The sequence below is a fragment of the Corvus cornix genome, chromosome 3 (genome assembly GCF_000738735.6).
Source record: "Corvus cornix cornix isolate S_Up_H32 chromosome 3, ASM73873v5, whole genome shotgun sequence".
Classification (NCBI taxonomy): domain Eukaryota; kingdom Metazoa; phylum Chordata; class Aves; order Passeriformes; family Corvidae; genus Corvus; species Corvus cornix.
In genome coordinates, this window is record NC_047056.1 from 65,438,470 (window position 1) to 65,458,846 (window position 20,377).

The 20,377-nt window shown below is 45.8% G+C and overlaps 1 protein-coding gene across 1 annotated transcript in view; it reads right to left on the reverse strand.

The window, feature by feature from the left end:
• SLC35F1 (solute carrier family 35 member F1) overlaps window positions 1-19,801 on the reverse strand; it is a 237,320-nt gene extending 217,519 nt beyond the window's left edge. The window contains exon 1 of the mRNA XM_039569275.1: window positions 19,374-19,801. Within this exon, the coding sequence (XP_039425209.1) occupies window positions 19,374-19,576 (203 nt within the window). The 5' untranslated portion in view covers window positions 19,577-19,801. The remainder of the gene's footprint in view (window positions 1-19,373) is intronic.
• Window positions 19,802-20,377: the final 576 nt, after the last annotated feature.

Genomic DNA, 20,377 nt, shown 5'->3' on the forward strand with positions numbered 1-20,377 from the left:
CACATCCCCTGCAAGCTCTCATTCTGGATGCCAATAGGGGGCTCTGACTGTCAGTGGCAAGGCAAGGCCAGAGGATGTTACTTTCTTCTCAGAATAGTACCTCCAGGGCTATTAGTAAGTTGAACAGGTACTACCTGGAAAACACCACCTGTCTTGGGGCCTTTCACAGTCCTGTGCTGACCAGAAAGAATGTAGATTTGAGAAAGGGTTTTGCACAGGCACCATGAAAAGGAAGGAAGGGAGGGATTGGACTGCTGTTTAACTGGTTCTTGTTTTTCCACACAGGAAAGCTGATCCTGGAGGATACAAACTGAATAAACAAGACCTTAGCCTGCAGGCCTTGAGCAGCAATACTGCACACTTCCAGTTTAAAACTCTTTGAAAAGGGAAAGAAGTAATGGCTGCGGAGCCATACACTGGGGGTTGGGTCCATTTTGATTACTTCTCCTGTAGCTGCTCCAGCTTGAGAAGTTCTGAAAGATCATAGTAATTTGCCATACAAAAGATGAAACACAACTATTTCTTCAGCCACGGCTTAATTATCAACAGTAGTGCCTGATGCTCCTCAAGTACTGAAATTACAAATGTAAAGCAAGCCACTATTGTATACCTATGGTCCTGTAGAGGTTACATTCATGTCTCTGTGACCAGTGGGACTAAATTAGTCACCCAAAACTAGGATATATAGCATGCACTGAGTGCACACAGCTATCAGTATTTCTGATAATCAGAGTTACCTAATATATTTTAGCACATTTGACTCTGATGTGACACACCAAACAATGCCAACATCTTGCCCACTATCTCCAGTAATTGTAGGTTTCCTCAGACATATGTTGTGTATAAGAATGTGTTTGTATCAAGGTGACATTCATTAAAAAAAGAGAGACTCTGCTGAATCGTACCTCTCCTTTAGTTTAAGATTAAGAGAGAATATTGTGCATTTGATAACTTATCCCTTTAAACTTGTTTCCCTTCATGGGCTTTGGTTTTGGTGGTTTTTTCTTCCCTGAGAAGCAATATTAAAGGTAGGAGAGACTTTAGTGCCTTCGAGAAAAAAAAAAAAACTTCTCAAACTTCTAGACATATTTTTCCAACCATTCTAATAATGTACTGAGGGAGTTAGGACTCCCTTTCCAATGAACAGGGCTTTAACCTACAGGAACACTTTTAAGAATATTTGCATTCACTACAGTTCAGGTTTCTGGATTAACAGCATGGGAAACATCTATTTCTCTTCCATTACCTAGGCAAACGGGCAAATACAGAGTGCAGTCTTGCTGTAGGTTGGTACTCCACAGTAATTCCCTGTTGTTCTTTTTTAAAGTACAAAGAAAAGCCAAAGACATACACATTAATTGCCTAGTGCAAACCTTCCAGTAAAAACAAACAAACACAAAACAATTCATGCACACCTCCTGAAGACTATACTTCTTACATTCCCCAGGCATGCAAAAGCTGCTGGACACATGAAAACTACATGCACAGAGCTGGAAGGCACCACATCCCTGTCTATTCTGCAGTTGTTCTTCAGAAAAATTCCATGTCTCATAATGCTCAGGAAAGTGAAAGCCAGTCTAAAAGCATATACCAAGTTACTCTGGCTTTTTTTAAGAATAGGAAGAAGAAAACCTCTCCATCCCCTTTTTTGGGGTAAAAGCAAATACAAGTGCCTAAGGAGCAGCTTTAACTAGTCTTTCAGGCAATTTACAGGGATCTGTAGTCGACACCAGCCCTTAAAAGACGCGATTAATTGTCATAGCAACCAGGGCATCGAACCTCACGCACTTGGGCTGGGATACAGGGACAGCAGTGTGCCCTCTTACCCACACACGCATCTCAAAAGGGTAACGGGCTCCTCGAGGGGCTTCATTGTTTGGGCACAGTTAATCCTCTACAATAGACCCTCTTAACCAGGCATGGGGGACTCTCCCCTTACTCCCCCTTCCTTTACAGGAAATATTGAAACCATGGTGCTGCTGTGGCTGTGGAGAGAGGCTGCATGCTGGGGAAAAAGGAGGAAAGGAGAGAGTCTGACAGGCAAAGGAAACAAAATGGGGGGGTTATCATGTATTTTGGGGTCCAGCTAGGAGTTCATCTTAAGAACTGATGTACTACTTTTTCCTGCATTGATGATGTATTTTCTTGACTCATACAAAACTGATTTCCCACCTCTTTCAGCACATCACCATGACTGAGTTTCTAAAAACAGCCAATGTGGTTATACCACAGCACACCCACAGGCTAGTTCATTGGCCATCTCTGCCTACCTAAGATCAGAGCAGAGCCATGGTCATCAGGAAACACGAAAACAGCAAGAAGCAGGTCCTTCCCTCCATGATAATTTATTTCTATGCCACAGAAGCATACTTGAACACAGACAGGTGTAGTAAGATGGAGGTTTTTGTTGTGTTACGTTTCTCCACTCCCAACAAGTGGGATTCAGTGGCAGAAGCTAGGCTCTTCCCTAGCTTCCTGCCCATTCATTCTGGTATCAAAACACAAATTGCTGTATAATGCACTGTAGCAAGGTTGCTGGGTTTGGTCATATTTGTTTGTGTGGTTTTGCTTTGCTGTTTTTTTGGGGGGTTGTTTTTTTTTCTGGGGAGCAGGAGGGGTGAGGTGTTGTTATTCTGTTTTCTTTAAAAATCAACAGAGCCTGTACTCCTACTAATAGACACCTTCCCAGTCTGAACGTGATCATTCCCTTTTTCCTCCTTACCTGTGTTTTTGGTGCTCTAAATACAACAGAGCCTGCTTCAGGAGAGAAGAAAGTGTTGTAAACTGATACATTGGAACTGTGCAGCACCTCTATACAACGGTACTGCACGTGAAAATATAACAGCTAGGAGGATACAGGATAAATTTGGCAAGCAGGACTAACAGAGAAATGCTTCCAGAAAACTATGTCAGTACAATCTTGTGACCACTCCCAAGGTGCCCAAATTGGTGGATATTTTGCTCTTAAAAAATTACTTTGGTAACTGAGGCTATGGGATTGCAGCTCAGAGGCACAGTTTTGGGAAAGCTTGTGCATGGCTGCTAGCTCCAGGAAGAAAGAAATAGCAATAAGCCTCTAAGAACACATCAACCAAATAAAAACAGCTATTCACACTGTACTATAGGAGAATGCAGCACATGCCATCACAGAAACTGAGACAAACCAGTTCAGTGGCCACCGATTTTGGCCATCACTGATTTGGCTATTTTTCTAGTCAGCCACAGCAAAGAAGTTACTGCACACCTTGGCAGAGAGGCAGAAGTGAGTCACAAAGCCCACAGGAGCACTGCTGCACACCAGATATAACGATTTTAGATCTGCTGAACATGTGTCTCCTCTTTCAGTTACTGTGAAAAAAAACTGCTTCATGGATAAGACTCCCCTTCCATTTTGTATCAACAGGGAAACACAGAGCATGCTTATACCAAGGTTTTCTACAAACGCCTATCCTCACTGAATTCAGGCCTACCTAAAAATAAGTAAATTTAACCTGTAACAAAGAAGACTACTGTCAATTTAGGGCAGTATCACACCTCCACCATCACCTCCAACAGCAAGTACTTACAGGTCTAACAGCACACATTTTTCCACAAGCTCCCTTCAGAGTCATGCTACCTGTTGTCTGGCAACCTTCTTTTTCCTTTCTGCATATACTGACACTACTTCCCCCCACCTGAGTGAGGAATTGGCTACAGCTGATTGTTTACCAGCTGTCAATGCCCAACAGGTCTCACATGTGTTCATCTTTTCAGGAACATCAGCACTAGGGTTTGTCACAATGGAGAAGGCAGGTGTAGCGGGTTGGGTTTGTAACCGGGCGGAAACACCAATTTAGTGTAGTGGTTTGGTCCAAGATACTCATTACTGTTTATCTTCTGTGAGATAAGAATTAGGAGAAACGCAAAGCAGGCACCAAACTTGAAAGAATATAAAGAAGTTTATTAACAGACCTAAAAGAAGGAAGAAAAAAAAAAAATCATACCACACCTTTGGAAAACTTCTCCTCCCCCCACCTTCCTCCCTTCTCCCACTGACAATGTAAAAAGACAACCCTTAAGATGTTCAGTCTGTTTACCACTTCCATAATAACCTTGTTCAGTCCATTTAGGAAGAGGAGTCTCTCTTGCCCCTGCTATGAAAACAGTATCACAATGAGACAGCCGCCCACTTCCAAATAACCCTGTTCAGTCCATTTAGGAACAGGAGGAGTCTCTCTGCTCGCATGTGAGTCCCTTCCCCTGACTTGCAGCTTTTCCCACAACTGCTTTCGAGGGTCCACTCTTGAAGTTTTTGGGGTACAATTTTAAGGTTGAGCCGTTCAGAAACAAAAGTTCTCTTCACCCATCTCTGGGAGCATTTCATCTCTAAGAACAGAGGCCCTTCTCCTTCCCTGGGAGCAAAGGGTCTTCCTCATCTTCATCTTTAGGACTATCTCTGGGAGCATGTCTAGGAACTGAGGTTTTCTCCTTTCCCATTTGGAGCAAAAGTCCTCATCTGGTCCATCTCTCCCTGTCCAAACTTCTCATGAAATTACAGCTGTGTCAGCATCTGCCTATCTCAGCACAGGTGCTTTTGCTTACGAGCTGAACACTCCACCCCCCATATCTTCATGGAATTACAACGAGATACTCTGCTATATCATAGCTTCACAACAGAAGTTCAGCTTTAAGCATCTCCTCTTTCTCTTCCCTCAGGTTTTCAGCTCTTTACAGCACTAAAAGGGTTAATCTCACCTCGGCCTTGCAGCTGGAATGTGGCTTATCACTGTGGGGGGGGGGAGCCGAGCTGCCCCTGCTGCCCACAGCAAGGCTGTGGGGGGGTTCCACAGGTGGAACAGGGCCCACGGCTCCAGGATGGCCGTGGCCCAGCCCGGCACTGGCCCCCACACAGGGCCCACCTGTCCCAGCACCGGAAACGAGAGAGAGCTGGGGGGGAGTTTATCTATTCTTAAGTGTGTATCACAGACACGGTCACAATTTTAAGTGGCTTAAAGAATTGTCCATATTCAAACTGGCCACTGATAGGTTCTATCAGGTCATGGGGGAAGCTGTAAGCACTGCTTCACGAGAACACCACTTCCGAGACTATGCTAGCTAACCCATGACAGCAGGACAGCATGGGCAGGAGGAAGCTGAGGACTTTGGCAATAACCAGTTAGTTCAGACATGGTATTACAACACAGATGAGCCAAATAAAAAGCTTGAGACTATAGAAAGATATACTTTCCTGTCCTTCCTTCCAGTTTCTTTTACCTCCCATCCCTGTTTTCACCTCCTCTGCTCTTGCTCCTCTATGCTCCCTGCTCACAGCCTCCTTCCTTTCTTTCATCATCAGTCCAGGCTAGTCTAATCAAATGTTTGCTAAAAACCCAGCTACAACAGCAACCTTTTTCAGCCAGGTTAATGATCTGTGATTTTAGTGATCTGCCTGTGACAGAAACCAGACCTGGCTTAGCAAAAGCAGAAGGAGCAATTTGGCCAGGAGCAGGGAAGAGACAGAAGTGCGACCTCCTTTTGTCAGTTCATGATGCTCTGCTAAGAACAAACACATTCCTCAGCCTTAGCTCATGTTTATCTTACCTAGCTCTATGAAATGACTGAGAAGTTGAATCTTCACATGAGGTAACTTGTGACCCTCTCAATAATTTCTAGGCATCAACAAAGGAGTGATGGATTTGGAAATGGTTTCTTCCCTCCATCACTGCTTCTGTTTGTTTTAAGTCTCCTATTAAACCAAATCAACATGTGTATGCACGTGCATTATTCATGTAGTGCACATATTCACATTGTAAGTATCTCAAATAATAGTCAAGATGCAAATCTCAGAAATTATTGCAAGCTTATCTCTAGCACATTCTTAGCTCCTTCCCTTTTGTTAGCAGAGTTTCACATACAATGTGATGAGCTTCAGCCAGGATCAGCTTTTCACCAAATTATTGCTCTCTGCTGCCATACACGTCTCCAATGAAATCAGTGTAACTTGTCTCTGGAGCCAGGAAAAAGGGTTAGTTCACTAACACACCCTCTAAGCTCTGTGATGGCAACATTTTTGTGTCTGGGTAACATGGTTCGTGGGATCATCTCCAGGATGAGATGTGTCAGGAGAGTTTCAGCTGCCTCAGACTCCACTTGTTCTCATCCATGTACCAGTCTCTTTGTCCATGTGTGTGTAGCCACAGGATAACCTACACTGGAGAGAAGATCCATCTGGAAATACAAACCAACAACAGCAGAAACTTTTTCCCTTTTTTTTCCCCATCTAAATCAAACCACCAACCTGTTTTTCCATGCCACTGTGCAAATGGTTCCACCAGCACAACAAAGAGGGAAGAAGCTGGGGACAGGGTCAAGAATATGAACAAGAAGATAGGAGTGGAGCAAGGAGCTCTTCTGCCACCTGCCGAGCCTCATTCTGCCACCCCAAATTCACCTGACTCTGCCTTAAGTGCCAGGCCATTTCAGGTGCTGTTGGGAAACCTCCTCTTGTATTTTGACAGGAGGTACCCTCAGGAAAGTTAGTTGCCTTTGAAAAGCTGTCTGTCCCTCATCTCCCAATGCCTACAATGTACTGCACACATTAATCATTTTGTTTCTTGGCAAAGTTTGCCCATAAAGTTTCAGAGAAGCACTATAGTAACTGCAAACCAGATGCTTCTGAGTACTATGCTCTGTTTTATAGCACTGTGTAGCATTTTACAAGCATTAACTAATCAACAACTCTTCCAGGTAGTTAAGTTTAATTGTCCCCGTTTTACAGGTGCTGAACCAGACCCAGCGAGGTTGAGAGATTCGCCCAGGGCCAAAAAACCAATTGGTGTCCAATTCTGAACTGTAAATCAGGAGCTACTGTATGTACTTCTCTCCAAGTCCTTTAAATCACAGTATTTCCCCTCATCTGCTGCTGCGATACAGCTTCTCCTGAAAACAAAACAGGCAAAAGCCCACCCCTCCTTGTCCTGCACTGCACAAGTTGGTCAAGATACATTTTGTCCACCAGCTGTCCTGTAACTTTTAGCCATGCACAGTGAGGATAACACAAATCACCCTGCTCTGGCTTTGGTCCCAAACCCCACAGCTGGATCAGGCAGACAGTATTCATGGGGCAACTCACCGTTTTTTTAACTCTGATGCCTACTTCTGTATCATACTTACATATGATATTTTTGGGGGTGATTTTTGTTCCCTCAGTTTGCCTTTATCACCTGGTTGATTGTTTTGTGCATGCTGTACTTCATTTCTCAGGCTTGAGCTTTTAATACCCAGTAACTGCAGTGGTGCACAAGCAGCAGCTACAGCAGCAACAGTTAAATAGAAGCCAAAAATTAATCAGATAAGCAGTATACTCAGTGAATACAGCAACCTTTTCTGGAAAACAAGAAGGAAAGACTGTCTGGAGAAGAGTGACTTTTACAGAGTTTCACCTTACAGGCCACTGGGTGAAACATTATCTCTGTGTGTATGCAGCTGCTGGAGATCTCTGCACATAAATGTTTGGTGAGCTGCTTAGAATTGCATTTAAAGGCTGGGCTGAGACCAACCATTCTCTAGAGTTCTCTTCCTGAGAGTTACAGAATATTTCTGGTCCAGCCAGAGGAAGGAAGGACATTATCCCCAAGCACCACTGGAGCTGTGATGGGAACAGAAATGCTGGTGTTAGGACTGTCTGAAGACTTGCCTCTCCCCGCCATCAGCGTTGTCTACCAGCCTTGAACTGCAGCAGAGGCAGAGGTGATCAAATACCTTTCTTACCCCATATTTCTTCTGGACCCCACTTCTCTCACCTCCCACCATGAGCTTTCAATAGCTCAAGCTCTGGAAGCAAGTGAATGAGCTCCACTTCAGTTACCCATTTCAGCTGGTCTCCGCAACTGCTCCTCAGCCAAACACTGCTGCTTCTGAAAGATAAATGCATGCATGGCTGCTGCTCAAAGAAAAACATGCAAATACACTACATTTGGCAGGCAGCTTAGGATAAGTTACATTTGTACCTTTGTTCCCTCTCCCACTTTGGGCCTGCCACACAGAAGAGCAGCCAAAATGCATCTCAAAGATTAGGTCTGGTCTCAGAGCCCTAATTTTGCACACCTAAGCTGCTGCTAGTCCCAATGACTGGATTACGATCATGACTCATTTAATGCTTGATGCATGGCATTTTGATCAAACAAGTGCCCACATAAATGGAAAAATACAATCATTAAAGGACAAAGAAAAAAGACAAATTTAAAATTGTCGGAGTGTAATGCTTCACAATAAATGGCAGCTAAATACTCTTGAGTGTAAGAGTGTTTTGGATGTCAGTAAGAACATTCATAAATGAGAAAAGAAATTGGTATTGATTCTGTGGGCTCATGTCTCAATGCAGCTATAGGTTGTGATGTAGGGATAAATCTAATAAATTAATCTAGCTGAGTAATAATAAGTTCCATTAACACAGTAATGCATACCAAATCAATATGTATGAACAATTTCAGACATCAAATTTAACAGAAATTCTTCTACAAGTTGGAATGTGCTAGAATTTATTTATTTATGATGGGAAGTTGATTTTTGGTAACTAAAACATCTCACATGCTTACACACAGTCACAGACACAGAAATTTTCAAGTGAATTACTAGGGTATTACTTGGTGTCTTAAACTCAAGTAACCTCCCTAGAGCAAGAGCAACTCTGAAGCCCAGAGATTTTGCTTGGTTAATATAAATCCAATGTTACTCTTCCATTTCTGGCAACCCTTCAACCACCATCACATGGCACTGCACCTTACCTTGACCACTCTGCTTCAGTCCTTGAGTGCATTTCTGGTGCTGAACAGTTGTTCTGCTGTCGCCTTTACATTTAAATGAGAGAAAACCTGGAATTTTCCTTTTTAGCGCCAGTAAGAAGTTATCATACATGTATGATAACCATGACACCACCTTGCCCCTGTGCTTCTAGATTATATCCTCCAAGTGTTCTGGAATCTACTGAATGTCTTTGAAGATGTGATTCCCTCACCACAAACTGGACCCAAAAAGAAACCCCTGAAGTATACTGTCAAAAAAATGCTGGTGAGCAATAAATCAAAGCAAAGAAGCTTTGGCAGAAGAATGTGAGGAGGCAGCAATGGAACAAGGTCTCCAGGACTACCCAGAGGTGTTGTCTGCTCCGGGACAAGCTGGACAGCACTTCTGCAAATGGTGAAAATGCAAATGGTGATGCTTTTTCTACAAAGCATCCCACTCAGCAAATCAGGCACCTGACAGCAGAGGTCAGGTATCCAAAATCTGACTGGAAGTTACCTGTGAATATCTGGTAGGTTACGCAGGAAAAGGAGGCACTTTAATTGATCATTACGTATATTTGGGTGATGGCTTTTTCCCCACTATATTGCATGAAGCTTGGAAACTTTTTCTGGCTGAGGGTACTTAATCCTCATACCCAGCCTGATGAAAATTATATCTACAACATTAAAGTTTTATTTCCTTCAAGTATCAAATCCCATACCCATTAAAATATTTTCCAGCTCCCTGCTCAACTCTTCCCAGCCTACTTGCTATTTGCTGTCCTTTCTCACTTTCAATCTACCCAGGACAATCCCTACAGACCCCAATATACTGGCAGCAGGGAGTTAAAAAAAACATAATCAAAAGCATTTCATGTCTGTAACAGCAGCAGCAGAGAGAGAAAAGGAAAGGAGCAACAGGAAAGAAACCCTTAGGTTCATTACAGTGCTCAGCTTCTAGTAAGAAGAGATTTCAAAGGCAAATGGCCCAAAGCAGGCTACAGAAGCCACCGGAAATACAGAGCTATTTAAACTCCATAAAACAACAGGGCTTAAAATAATCACAAGGTAATTAATTTAATTTTAATAATTATTTTCTAGCATTTGCCTTACCATCATAGAGAAAAAAAAAAAAAACAGAAGATCCATGCAGAATAATACTGCACCCTGGGAAAGCCACAGAGTGGCTGGGTAGACAAAGACTGAAATCTTGGTAAAAACCAGAAAGCATCGGACAGGGTACAGCTTATGCCTTACCCCTCCTTGGAGCATTTGGCCCCTACCTTTCAGTGACTCACATCAGGCCTCCTCTTGAAGAGTTAGACATCTACCTCCTTTCTTCAAAAAAAGGAGAGAGAACTCCCCCTACTTCTACTTTGCAGCCACCACTCTCATTTAGCCTATCCCAGCTCCCTCAAACTCCCCCTTCCCCTGAAAACCTCTGAGATAGCCATCCCAAGGCTACATTAAGGATCAGAATTTTAGTTATTAGGCTGGAGAGATCCAGGAGTGGAGCTGTGGAGCTCTCTTCTGCTTCAAAGAGCTGATTAAGAGGTATCAGAGCAGGAACAGATTCTGGTATCTCCCTCAGACAATACCAATGGCTTCTTCTCTATTTCACTAAAGAGGGGGAAACATACACCCCTCTTGACTCATATTCCATTTCTACCAAATGGAAAGCAGAAAAAGCCAACTGCCATCAAAAAACATTTGCCAGATAAGAAAACTAATGAGAATAAATGTGGCACAGAAGATAGCACCCTTTTAAAATCAGTGCAGCTGAATTACATACAGTGAAGCTTCTGGACACACACACAACAGCTTCTTTGACAAATGAACACCAAAGAGGACTAAGTAAACTAATGGCCATCACTATAAATGTTTCAAATTTTGTTTTCATTCCATTATCAGCTAATACTGGCTTACAGGTTGAAATTAACACTACGGTTATAGTCTTGTTATTGGACATAAATTACTTAATTTATCTGTATTAGAGATGCAGCAATCTGTTGCAAGAGTAGCTTTTGTAAATGAACACCTTGAAGCCAGGAAGGCCTTGGAAGATGAGCTGCAGGGGAAAAAAAAGCATCTTCTAGTTCTAAACTTTCAATATTCAAAAATTCTCATGTCTTGCATTAGGACAAAACCATGACCTTTTGAGGTTCTTCATCCCAAGGGAACCTCACAGCACATGTGTTCACAGCAGCCTTCAGAGATGCAGCAAAGCAGAGTTAAACATGGTCTCCTACCTAAGTACTCCCATCACCAGATTACCATGAAGTCTTACTTGCTCTCCATCCCAAAAAATCTGGTCTGGGCTGTGGAGGCTGGTGGGCCTGCTAGACAAGGAGCAAAAGGAGTCCTAAGGTGGGATAAGTCCTAGGTTCCTTTCTAGCTTAAGGTGACTGAAAAGCTTCCCCCAGAATGCTCTGTTATGTTAATATACCCCAGTTCTGCTCCCCTGGTTGGCTCTGTTGGCCGCCACACCCCTTGTTACCTGATACGCCCTCAGAGTTCCTCGATTGGTTCCCTCACCCTGGACCCCCCCATAGTTCTGCCCGGATTTTCTCAGGAACCTTGCACGAGTGCGGATGCTTTAAATCTCTCCTGTAGAGCCCCATGGGAAGACTCTTCCTGCTCATTCATTGTCGGACTGTTTTGCCAGCTATCCTCTGTGTGTGTGTGTGTGTGTGTACGTGTGTGTGTGTGTGCGAGTGTGCTGGCTGCACCGAGAGGCTTCCTCCTTGGAGGCGCTTTTGGGAAGGTCGCGGCACTTTACTATCCAATATCAACGCGACACTGGACATAAGAAACCTTACTGAACAGGCAGTCTTGAGACAGACCAATCCTTCTTGACAAGGTTTTGACTCATCTACATTTTCTGATGGGAAAAATGTTATAGCCAAAGAGAAGATTCACTACCCAGCTCCAAAGTTCCTTCAGGTTGCCACAGGTCAGACCTATCTGAAGGTGGAGTGTGATCTCTCACATTACATGGGGAACAGGCAGTGTGAGGAAGCAAAGGTGACCACCACCCTAAAGGGAATGTCAAATTACGGACTGAAGTTACTGTGTTGGCTACAAACAGAAGAATGGCTTAATACGTGTCCCTGTTTTTTACTGTGGAGCCTGCATGGTGTCATTTGTAGACAGACCTTTCTGGTGAGATCAAGGGTCACCCACCTCCTCTAGGAAATGATTTGGTTATTCCCATGTGCCATGGCACATCCCCAAAAGCAGGCACACTCCTTGCAGATGTACGGCACAGTGTTGCTGTACCTGTGCGCTCGCCAAGCACGGCCAGGCTGTGGGGATGCTCCCTCCTGCACTGAGGAAAAGGTGATGCATGGGAGTCAAACCTGCTACCTCAATTGTTTGGTGTCTCTGAGAAAGATAACTGAGAGTGAATATGTATTGAATAAATGTTTTCTTAAGTCATGAGAGAAACCGAGTCAGAGAAAGCTGAAAGACTACTTCAAAACTTGAAGTGTTTTCAGGCAAAGTCTCAGTAGATGGATGACAGACATAAATAAGCACAGACAGGTAGAGTAGGCAGTTCACAACATGAATCTCAGAACCACCAATACTTACACACTTTATAGTCATGGCAATTTATGAGTCCCCATTCAGCTGTTCTTGCAACAGGTGATTTCAGCTGAGTTTGAGCTCAGCTCACAAGCCTTTGAGCACGTGATTTCTGTTGTTGTTGGGCTTGGGGGCTGATTTTTTATAGTTTTCTATGTCAAGCTTCTTCAGCAACTTCTTTTTCCTAAGCTTTCCTGGTAATTAGCCCTAATCAGTATTCAAGTGCTAATCTGTAAGGCTATCTGCTGACTTAAAGGAAGGGAACACCTCACTAATAGCTCCAGTGTTTCCCTCTGCCTGCAGAAACAACCCTGATAAGGACAGAGACTCCAGCCATCTCCAAAGAGACAGAGCCACAAAGAGCCCTTCTGATCGCTGCTGGCATCTGGCCTTCCCCTTATTAGCACATTAAAGCTGCTCTGTCCATCCCATAAGAGCCACTCTGTCCATTCCTCCCGCTTTCTCTATGGAGCCATTTATGGTGCTGCTCCTTTGAAACCCCCCTAGTTCAAGAGGCAGTAACCCCTTCCCAAAGCCCACAGCACAGCCAGTGTCAAAAATTCCCACTTACAGACAGGCACCCAGTAAGTGCCGGCATTTGGAACGTCATAGGTAGACAGAAGACACCCACATATCCTGCCTTGCCCAATTGTCCCTCCTAGGGAAAGTCTTTTCCCAATCAGTACCGGGGCTGTTGGGTTTGGATTACAGTGCACTTACCATATCACATCACTTCAAACAATTCCTACTTCAGAACAGGACCAGCAAGGCTTGTGTCTCCTAAAGTGCAAATTCTCAGGAGCAAAAACAAGGCACAAGGGACAAAGCTTTCCAATCCCAGCTTCTAAACCTGTTAGGAAATGACACTCAGACACTTTGAAACCAAATTTGGACAGATTTCCAATGCATGCTACATCAACAACATGGAAGCTTTTTGTACTTTAGCTGATCTTTGCTCTCGAATCAAAGCATTTTGAATGTACTATGGCATGCCAATAAGTAAGTATGCATTCACTGAAATTAGTTGTTTGGAGAAGGGAAAGGGCATATTTTTCTCCCATTTTACAGGTATTTCCCTTATGCACCCAAATTATTGGGAACACAGCTAATTTGCAGAAGTCATTTGCTTACAAAATGGTGATTACAAGTGAACTAATGAGAAAAGGAAAGAGTGGACAATTTTTCATCACTTCATTTCTTTATCCTCTGCCAGGATGCTTTCCTACAGGCAGATATGACCTTCCCCTTCCTCGACCAGAAAGAATAATACTAACAGGCACAAGAAAGCCAACCTAGTTGCTTTATCTATGCTCTGATCTCATTTTCTTTGACTTACTTCAGAATGGTATAAATATTCTTACCTAAAAGGAGAACTGTGGCTATCCGAATGGAGCTCGGGCTCATTTTTCTACAGTCACTGTTATTCTGGGTAGACTTTGAGGAGCTATTTGTACTTTTTAAGAAAAAAAATCCCAAAGGAAGCAAATTCTTTTGTTTTGAAGAAGAAAGCAAAGCAACTGAAGGTCATGAATACTCACTCTTTTCTTGGATTCAAAAATGATATGTTTGATCCTTGACTTGCTTTTCATTAAAGAAAAATGCCATAAATTATTTGGTTTGTTTGCCTCTCTGATCAGTCAACTGAAAGACATTTTTGCTTTGGGGCAATGAAACACATTGTCTCAATTTTATTATTATTCAGCTCCAAGTTCTTTTTAGTACATAAAATCCCTGTGTCTGATTTATTATGCAGGTGCGCATTATTAGAAAAAAAACCCACGTTGGGTTATAGCTTTTGATACTTGCAGTGCCATTTAAACAGCTCCCATCTCTGAAGAGTTAGTAGCTTTGACACATGGTTCAAGTTCAAAGTTAGTCAGCTAGTGGGCCAAACTCTTTCTCAACTCCAGTATCAGGGATGAATTGGGCCAGTAACATACTAAAAAATCTAAAGTTTTACTCAGACTGCTCCCAAACAGACAAGCTTTCTTTCAAAAAGACTCTAAATTGCTTTTTTTCAGATAATTTTGTTCAATAAATCACTGCCTAGTTTAATGAATTATACTTATTAGAAACATTTTTTTCTTCCTTCTCCTAAGACAGGAATTACACCTTGCACTGGCTTTATGCACAAGGCTGAAATTTATTTGATAAAACTAAATAAGTGAGCAAAGAAGCAGAGAAAGTCACACTGTTCCATAGACAGCTTTGGCAATTCACTAGTGCAGAGAACATAACTACAAAGCTATTTAAGAGACAAGATGCGACTGAATGGCTGAAATAACTCTTATTCCGTTTTCTGACTCAAGTTGAGTATGTGTCTAATATTCTGATATGATTTTTAGGAAACTTCTGAGAAATACAAAGTGCCGTTCAGCAACTGCCAGCAAGAAGAAGCCCATGAAGACAACCTTGAAACAGCAAGATAAGGCACAGCTAGACTTTACAGCTAGTATTCCTTAAGGAAGCACTAAGAGATAGAAGTGGGTAAACCCAGAAAAATGCATGTGCCATCCAGCTTTCTAAAAAAAGTCCTTGTCAAGGAAAGCAATACAATAGCAGTGCCTTAGACATTTCTCTGGAGACCCGAGTTCACTGACATGGCTACAGTATTTTTTGTTTCCAGGAATAATCTCATTTACTTAGCTAAAGTAACTTTGTCATAGTATCTAAAGATATTAACTCATTTTGCTTGCAGAAACTTTGTTTTCCCTCCCTGTCCTGCTGCCCATGACTACAGAGATAATGTCCATGTATAAGCAGGTATCTCACTAGTTGGCTCTCATTTGGAGACAATTTGCAAGAATCCCCCAAAGAGATTACTTGGCAACCTGCTCCCCCTGTGTTTCAGCAACGTTTATTGTCTGTCCAGCTCCTCTCAAGAGGTGACAGACTTCCCAACGTAAGATCAACCTGTAAATTAGTTCAGGTGCCACAGGTAGCATCTGCCAGGTGAGTCTCTGCCCTTCAGATCACCCAGGAAGTGTAAGAAAGGGAGACACGCCACCTCTTGTGCTGGAATACAGCCAGATGGAGCGAGCTGAGACACACCAACAGGTATCTCTGAAATACGTAGGTGCTGGGGCGGAGGCACAGAGAACCACAGAACCCCAACCACATTATTTATTTTTTATCTTCCCACTAGAGGTGGGAGTCAATGAGGAGCAGGTGAGTCACTGCTTATTAAGTGGTCCTCTACAAGGAGATAGAGTTGGTGGAGTCCTATTTTGGCTTCACAGAAGTTTGGGGAAGCAAGCAATCAAGCAGCCATCATTATTCTTGTTCTCCCCTGCAACATAGCAGGGCAGGGTCAGTCAGGGACACCTACTCAGCAAATGTCACAAGGAAGGTACCAGACAGGGCCCTGCGCATGGGATTTATGGACCATGGGTGTGAGTCACAGGTCCAGGAACACATCTGCAGTATGTAATCACCACAGCATTTCCCCTTAATGCAACAGCAGCTCAGAGCCATCCTCTCCCAACTAAGAACCATAGAATCATTAAGGTTGCAAAAGACCTCCAAGATCCTTGAGTCCAGCCATCAACCCAGCACTGTCAGGTCCACCATTAAACCACGTGCCTAAGCACCACAACTACTTCAAGGAAAACAGCAAGTTTGATCCTGTTGCAGTAGGTCCTGTTCACCATCACTGGCAGCCCAGAATTTATATACAAACTATTCCAGTAAATCCCATAATTTTGTTGAGCATCTCCAGTCCTTCATAATTCTAACCATTCAATTTTGTGTTTTAATTTGCTTTCTTGTTATGGACAACTTTTTTCAGAGTGCAGTGTTTGCTGTGATCACTGAAATGGATTTTTACAGGCAATCAGTTCTGCTTTCAGTGTGTTCTCTCTGAAATACCCTGCAGGGTTTGTTCCAGTGTTTCTCTATTACCTCGAGATCTACTGAGTGAACAGAGAGGCGAGGTTGGAAAGTGAAGCTTGTAAAACAATTTTGATTTGTTTTAATTGTTTAATTCCTGAGTTGCCATGGAAGGCAATTGAGGAATCAGCAAATGTCTGGGTAACTGAACTGCCACAAAGAAAGTGAGAAAGAAACAATGATCAGTTTCTGCCAGTGTCTGTCTCCTTTCTCCTGCTGTCTTTTTCCTCCTTGACCACACCAGAGTCTGTCCCCTCCCTGGGCACAGACTTCTTAGCAGGGCCTCTTGTGGCAGGACAAGGGTTTTCAATTAAAAGATTAGATAAATGGAAGAAATTTTTGATGATGAGGCTGGTGAAACTCTGGAAGAGGCTGCCCAGAAATGTGGTAGATGCCTCAACCCAGGAAACATTCAAGGTCAGGTTGGACGTGACTCTGAACAACCTGATCTAGTTGAAGATGTTCCTGCTAAATGCAGCAGGGGTTGGATTAGGTAACCTTTAAAGGTCCCTTCCAACCCAAACCATTCTATGATTCCACCAGTCATAAGCAGGTTTCTGGCAGTCCCAGCTGTTGTTAACCTTTTAATTTTGATGTCTGCCTGAAGATCCCCTACTTTGTCTAGCAGAAAACAGAAACACAATGAGTCAGACAGGAACCTTTCACTTATGGGTCTCAAGCAAATGGTGCCCAAGAAGTATAGATAGCGCAGAGAAAGTGTTACCCTCTTCCAGGAGAAAAACAATTGGAAAAGACAATGTTTGGTTTGTCCTGGTTTCCTACTTCTTTAGGGATATGGCATATATATTTCTTTCTTTCCCCCATGCTATTGTTCCCATAGAAGATGAAACTATAAGCATTGTGTTAGCATTCATTTCACTGTATCTACAGAAATACTAATGAAAGCTGTGATGTTACATGGAGACATTAGATCCCATGTAAAGTTGAAGGAAACTTAAGGAAATCTAACTTGTGCAAAATTTCCAGTGATACACAATGTGGGATTGGCTAATAATTAAAAAATCTCAGTAACAAGTCTTCTCCTTCTCCATAAATCACATATATTTGGAAAAATTTTACTCTTGCTTCATGTTTGAGGAGAAGATAAGAACACAATTACAAAAAAGTGACTGGCTCCTGTTCCTTAGGGTGCTTTTCTGGCCTATGGGAGATCTAATTTCTAGATTCAAGTTTATGAATCAGAACAGATTTGAACTTTGGTCACCAGAGCAAATTTCTAACCTTTCCCCCTTTAAAAAAGAAAAAAAAAAAAGGAAATAAACCAACAAAACCAACAAAACAAAACCCACCACAACCTAGGTGTTCTCATTCCAATCATACAATCACATATAAAGAACAATAAATATTGACTCTTTATCTACGGCTCAGTCATGTACATGCATAAGCATGGTAACTACTTAAACTGTAGAAATTAATCCAACACCTCCTAGCCATGAAGACTGTGGTCAATTTGATGAGTCCCCAGAGATCATTACTACCCCTCTTGCACAGGAGAACCTATTGCTTTTGTATCTGATCTCTTCACCACATCTTCATATTTCTCTTGGTGCCCCTGGGAAAACATCTTTTCTCTCGCATCTTGTTTCAGGACTGGCACACACCTCAGGATGACCAAGCAGAAGGAGAGTGGGATCTTGCAAGCACAGGATGTGTAAGATGAATCGGACTGTCGGGTTGAGGAATTGAGTCAATCATACTGTACTGAGAGTTGCAAAATGCATATGTACAAGAAAATGTGTAATTGAGTTGAAGCAGCTCTTACTTGTTTCAACTTCTTTTCAACCCTTGCCATGCTCAAATAACAAAAGATAAATATTTCCTCTTCTACTGAAGCTTTGGGGAATCCTCCTAGAATGGTAAGTTAATTACCTGAGTGTAATAGGGATGTTCTGAGAGCAAATAGCTTCATGTATTTTTAACAATGTAACACTTGTAGGAATTGTAATTCCCTAATATTTAAATCTTGTAAGGGTCAACGACCTTCATCTTCAAACCTAAACCACCCATTTAGAAGAGCTGTGTTCAGTAGCTCATCCATGTTACACGAATCTGAAACTAAAGCCGGGACAATGAGGCCAACGCTGGTAGACACCATCCGATTGCTGCAAATGCTCTGTTTAGCACGTAAGTGTCATTAGGCAGAAGTGATGGCTCCAGCTGGCTTTTCAGACAGGAGCTCTTTCTGGAGAAGAGCAACCAGTTAGGCACTGGATGGACTCTGCTTTGTAGTAAAACCCTCTGCCCTAATCAAATGCAGTGCAAAAGAAACAACCGGCAGAGAGGGGAGCGTAAAGGATTAACTAAGATGGTTCCAGGGTTTTCTTGTGCCTTCGGTGAAATAATTTACTCCGAGTACCCTGCAGCTTTCCCGTCTTTGCACTGACCACTGTGAGCCACACGCGAACCGAGCGGCTCGCCTCTCGCCAGCAGCCCCAGCGCGCCGCGCCCGGGGCACGAGAGCTGCTCGGAACCGGGCAAAGATCCCCCAGGACGCCACCCGGCACCCCGGAGCATCAGGCCGCGCCCGGCCGCTGCTGGCGGACCCCGGCCGGGAGCCCCCGGAGCCGCCCCCTCCCCGCCGCCCTCTCGCCCGCCGCCCGCGCTCCAACTTCCCCGGCGGCGCCTCCGCCACCGGCCGGGCTGCGGCAGCGGGGATGTCTGCTCCCTCCTCCCACCGCCTCGAGCCTGTCCGTGACGGGCCAGGAAAGCTGGAGCCGGCGGGAGGCGCGGGGGCTCCGCGGCGGAGGTTGTGCCTGTGGACACGGCAGGTGCGATCGGCACCGGCACCGGAGGGCAGGGCGCGGGCTGGCGCCTCACGCCGCCGCCTCGGAGGCAACAATGGGCCGGGGGAGGCTCCGCGCCGTCGCTCCCTGCCCGCCCGGGGCTTCCGTGGGGAAAGGCGTTGCCAGCCCAGCCCAGCCCAGCCCGCCGAGCCGAGCCGAGCCGAGCCGAGCCGAGAGAAGCCGCCCCGCCGGCGCCTTCGTGCCCCGCTGCTCCACCCCGCCGAGGGGCCGGGCTGGGTCGGGGCCCCTCCGACGGCTGCCCTCGGGACCTGCGCCCCAGGGCGAGCGGCACCGTACCGTGCCGCCAGAGCCCCGCTCCATCCCCTGGCCTCACCTGTTCAGCACTTTCCTGATCCTCTGGCGCACGCTGGAGGAGGGCGCGGAGATGCCGCTCCTGCCGCCGCCACTGCCGCCCTCCGCCGGCAGGTTCTCGATGGTGGCCACGACATGGCTGGGCTGCGGCGGGTGGTGCGGCGGCGGCGGCGGCTGCGGCGGCGGGGGGTGGCGGTGGTGGCGGTGGCGCTCAGGGGAGAGCATCGCGGCGGGGCTGCGCCTCAGCGGAGAGCGGGGCGCATCCCGGCGAGAGGGCGGCGGGCGCTGCTGCCGCCGGCGCTGGCTCCCTCGGCTTCCGGGCAGCGCCAGACCCTCGCCCGCTCCTCCCTCACTGGGCTGCCATGCAGCGAGGGGCGGGATGCTGCCGCCGCCGCCAGCGAGTGCCGCTCACGGCCGACGAAGTGGCAGCAGTTTGGCGACCCTCCTCCTCCTCCCACACCCCCCGCGCCCAGCCGGTGCCTCCCCCCGGCGGAGCCGCCGCCGCTGCGCCGCCTCGATCCCCTTTGTTCCCGCTCGCCACCGCCCCGCGCTCCCCTGGCGCACGGCTGCTGCCGCGGCACGGTCCGGGCCGGGCCCGTCCGGCGCGGCGCGGCGCGGAGCCCCCTCGGAGCCCCTCGGAGCCCGGCGCGGCGGCGGCGGAGCCCTTGCGCGCCGCGGTGCCGCCGGCCGAGCCGGCCGGGGCCGCCAGGGGGAGCCCGCGGCGGCGGCAGCGCCCCGCGACCCCCGCGCCCCGCGGGGCCACCGCGCCGGGACCCCGGGGCAGCGGGCGGGGTCGGTCCCGCGGGAGTCCCGGCCGCCGGGCGAGCTGTGCCGGCGTCCAGCTGAGCTCCGCGCTGGGAGGCGAGGGGGAGCCACGCCGGCGGAGCCCCGATATTCGCCCCGTTAAATGCTCATCGGTTTCCACAGGGGTGTTGTCTTTTTGGGGTGGTCTCTTTTGGGGTGTCGTCTTTTTGTGTTGGGGATGCTCACAGCTGGGCGGCACGGGACTTCCCAGCTGGCCGGTGG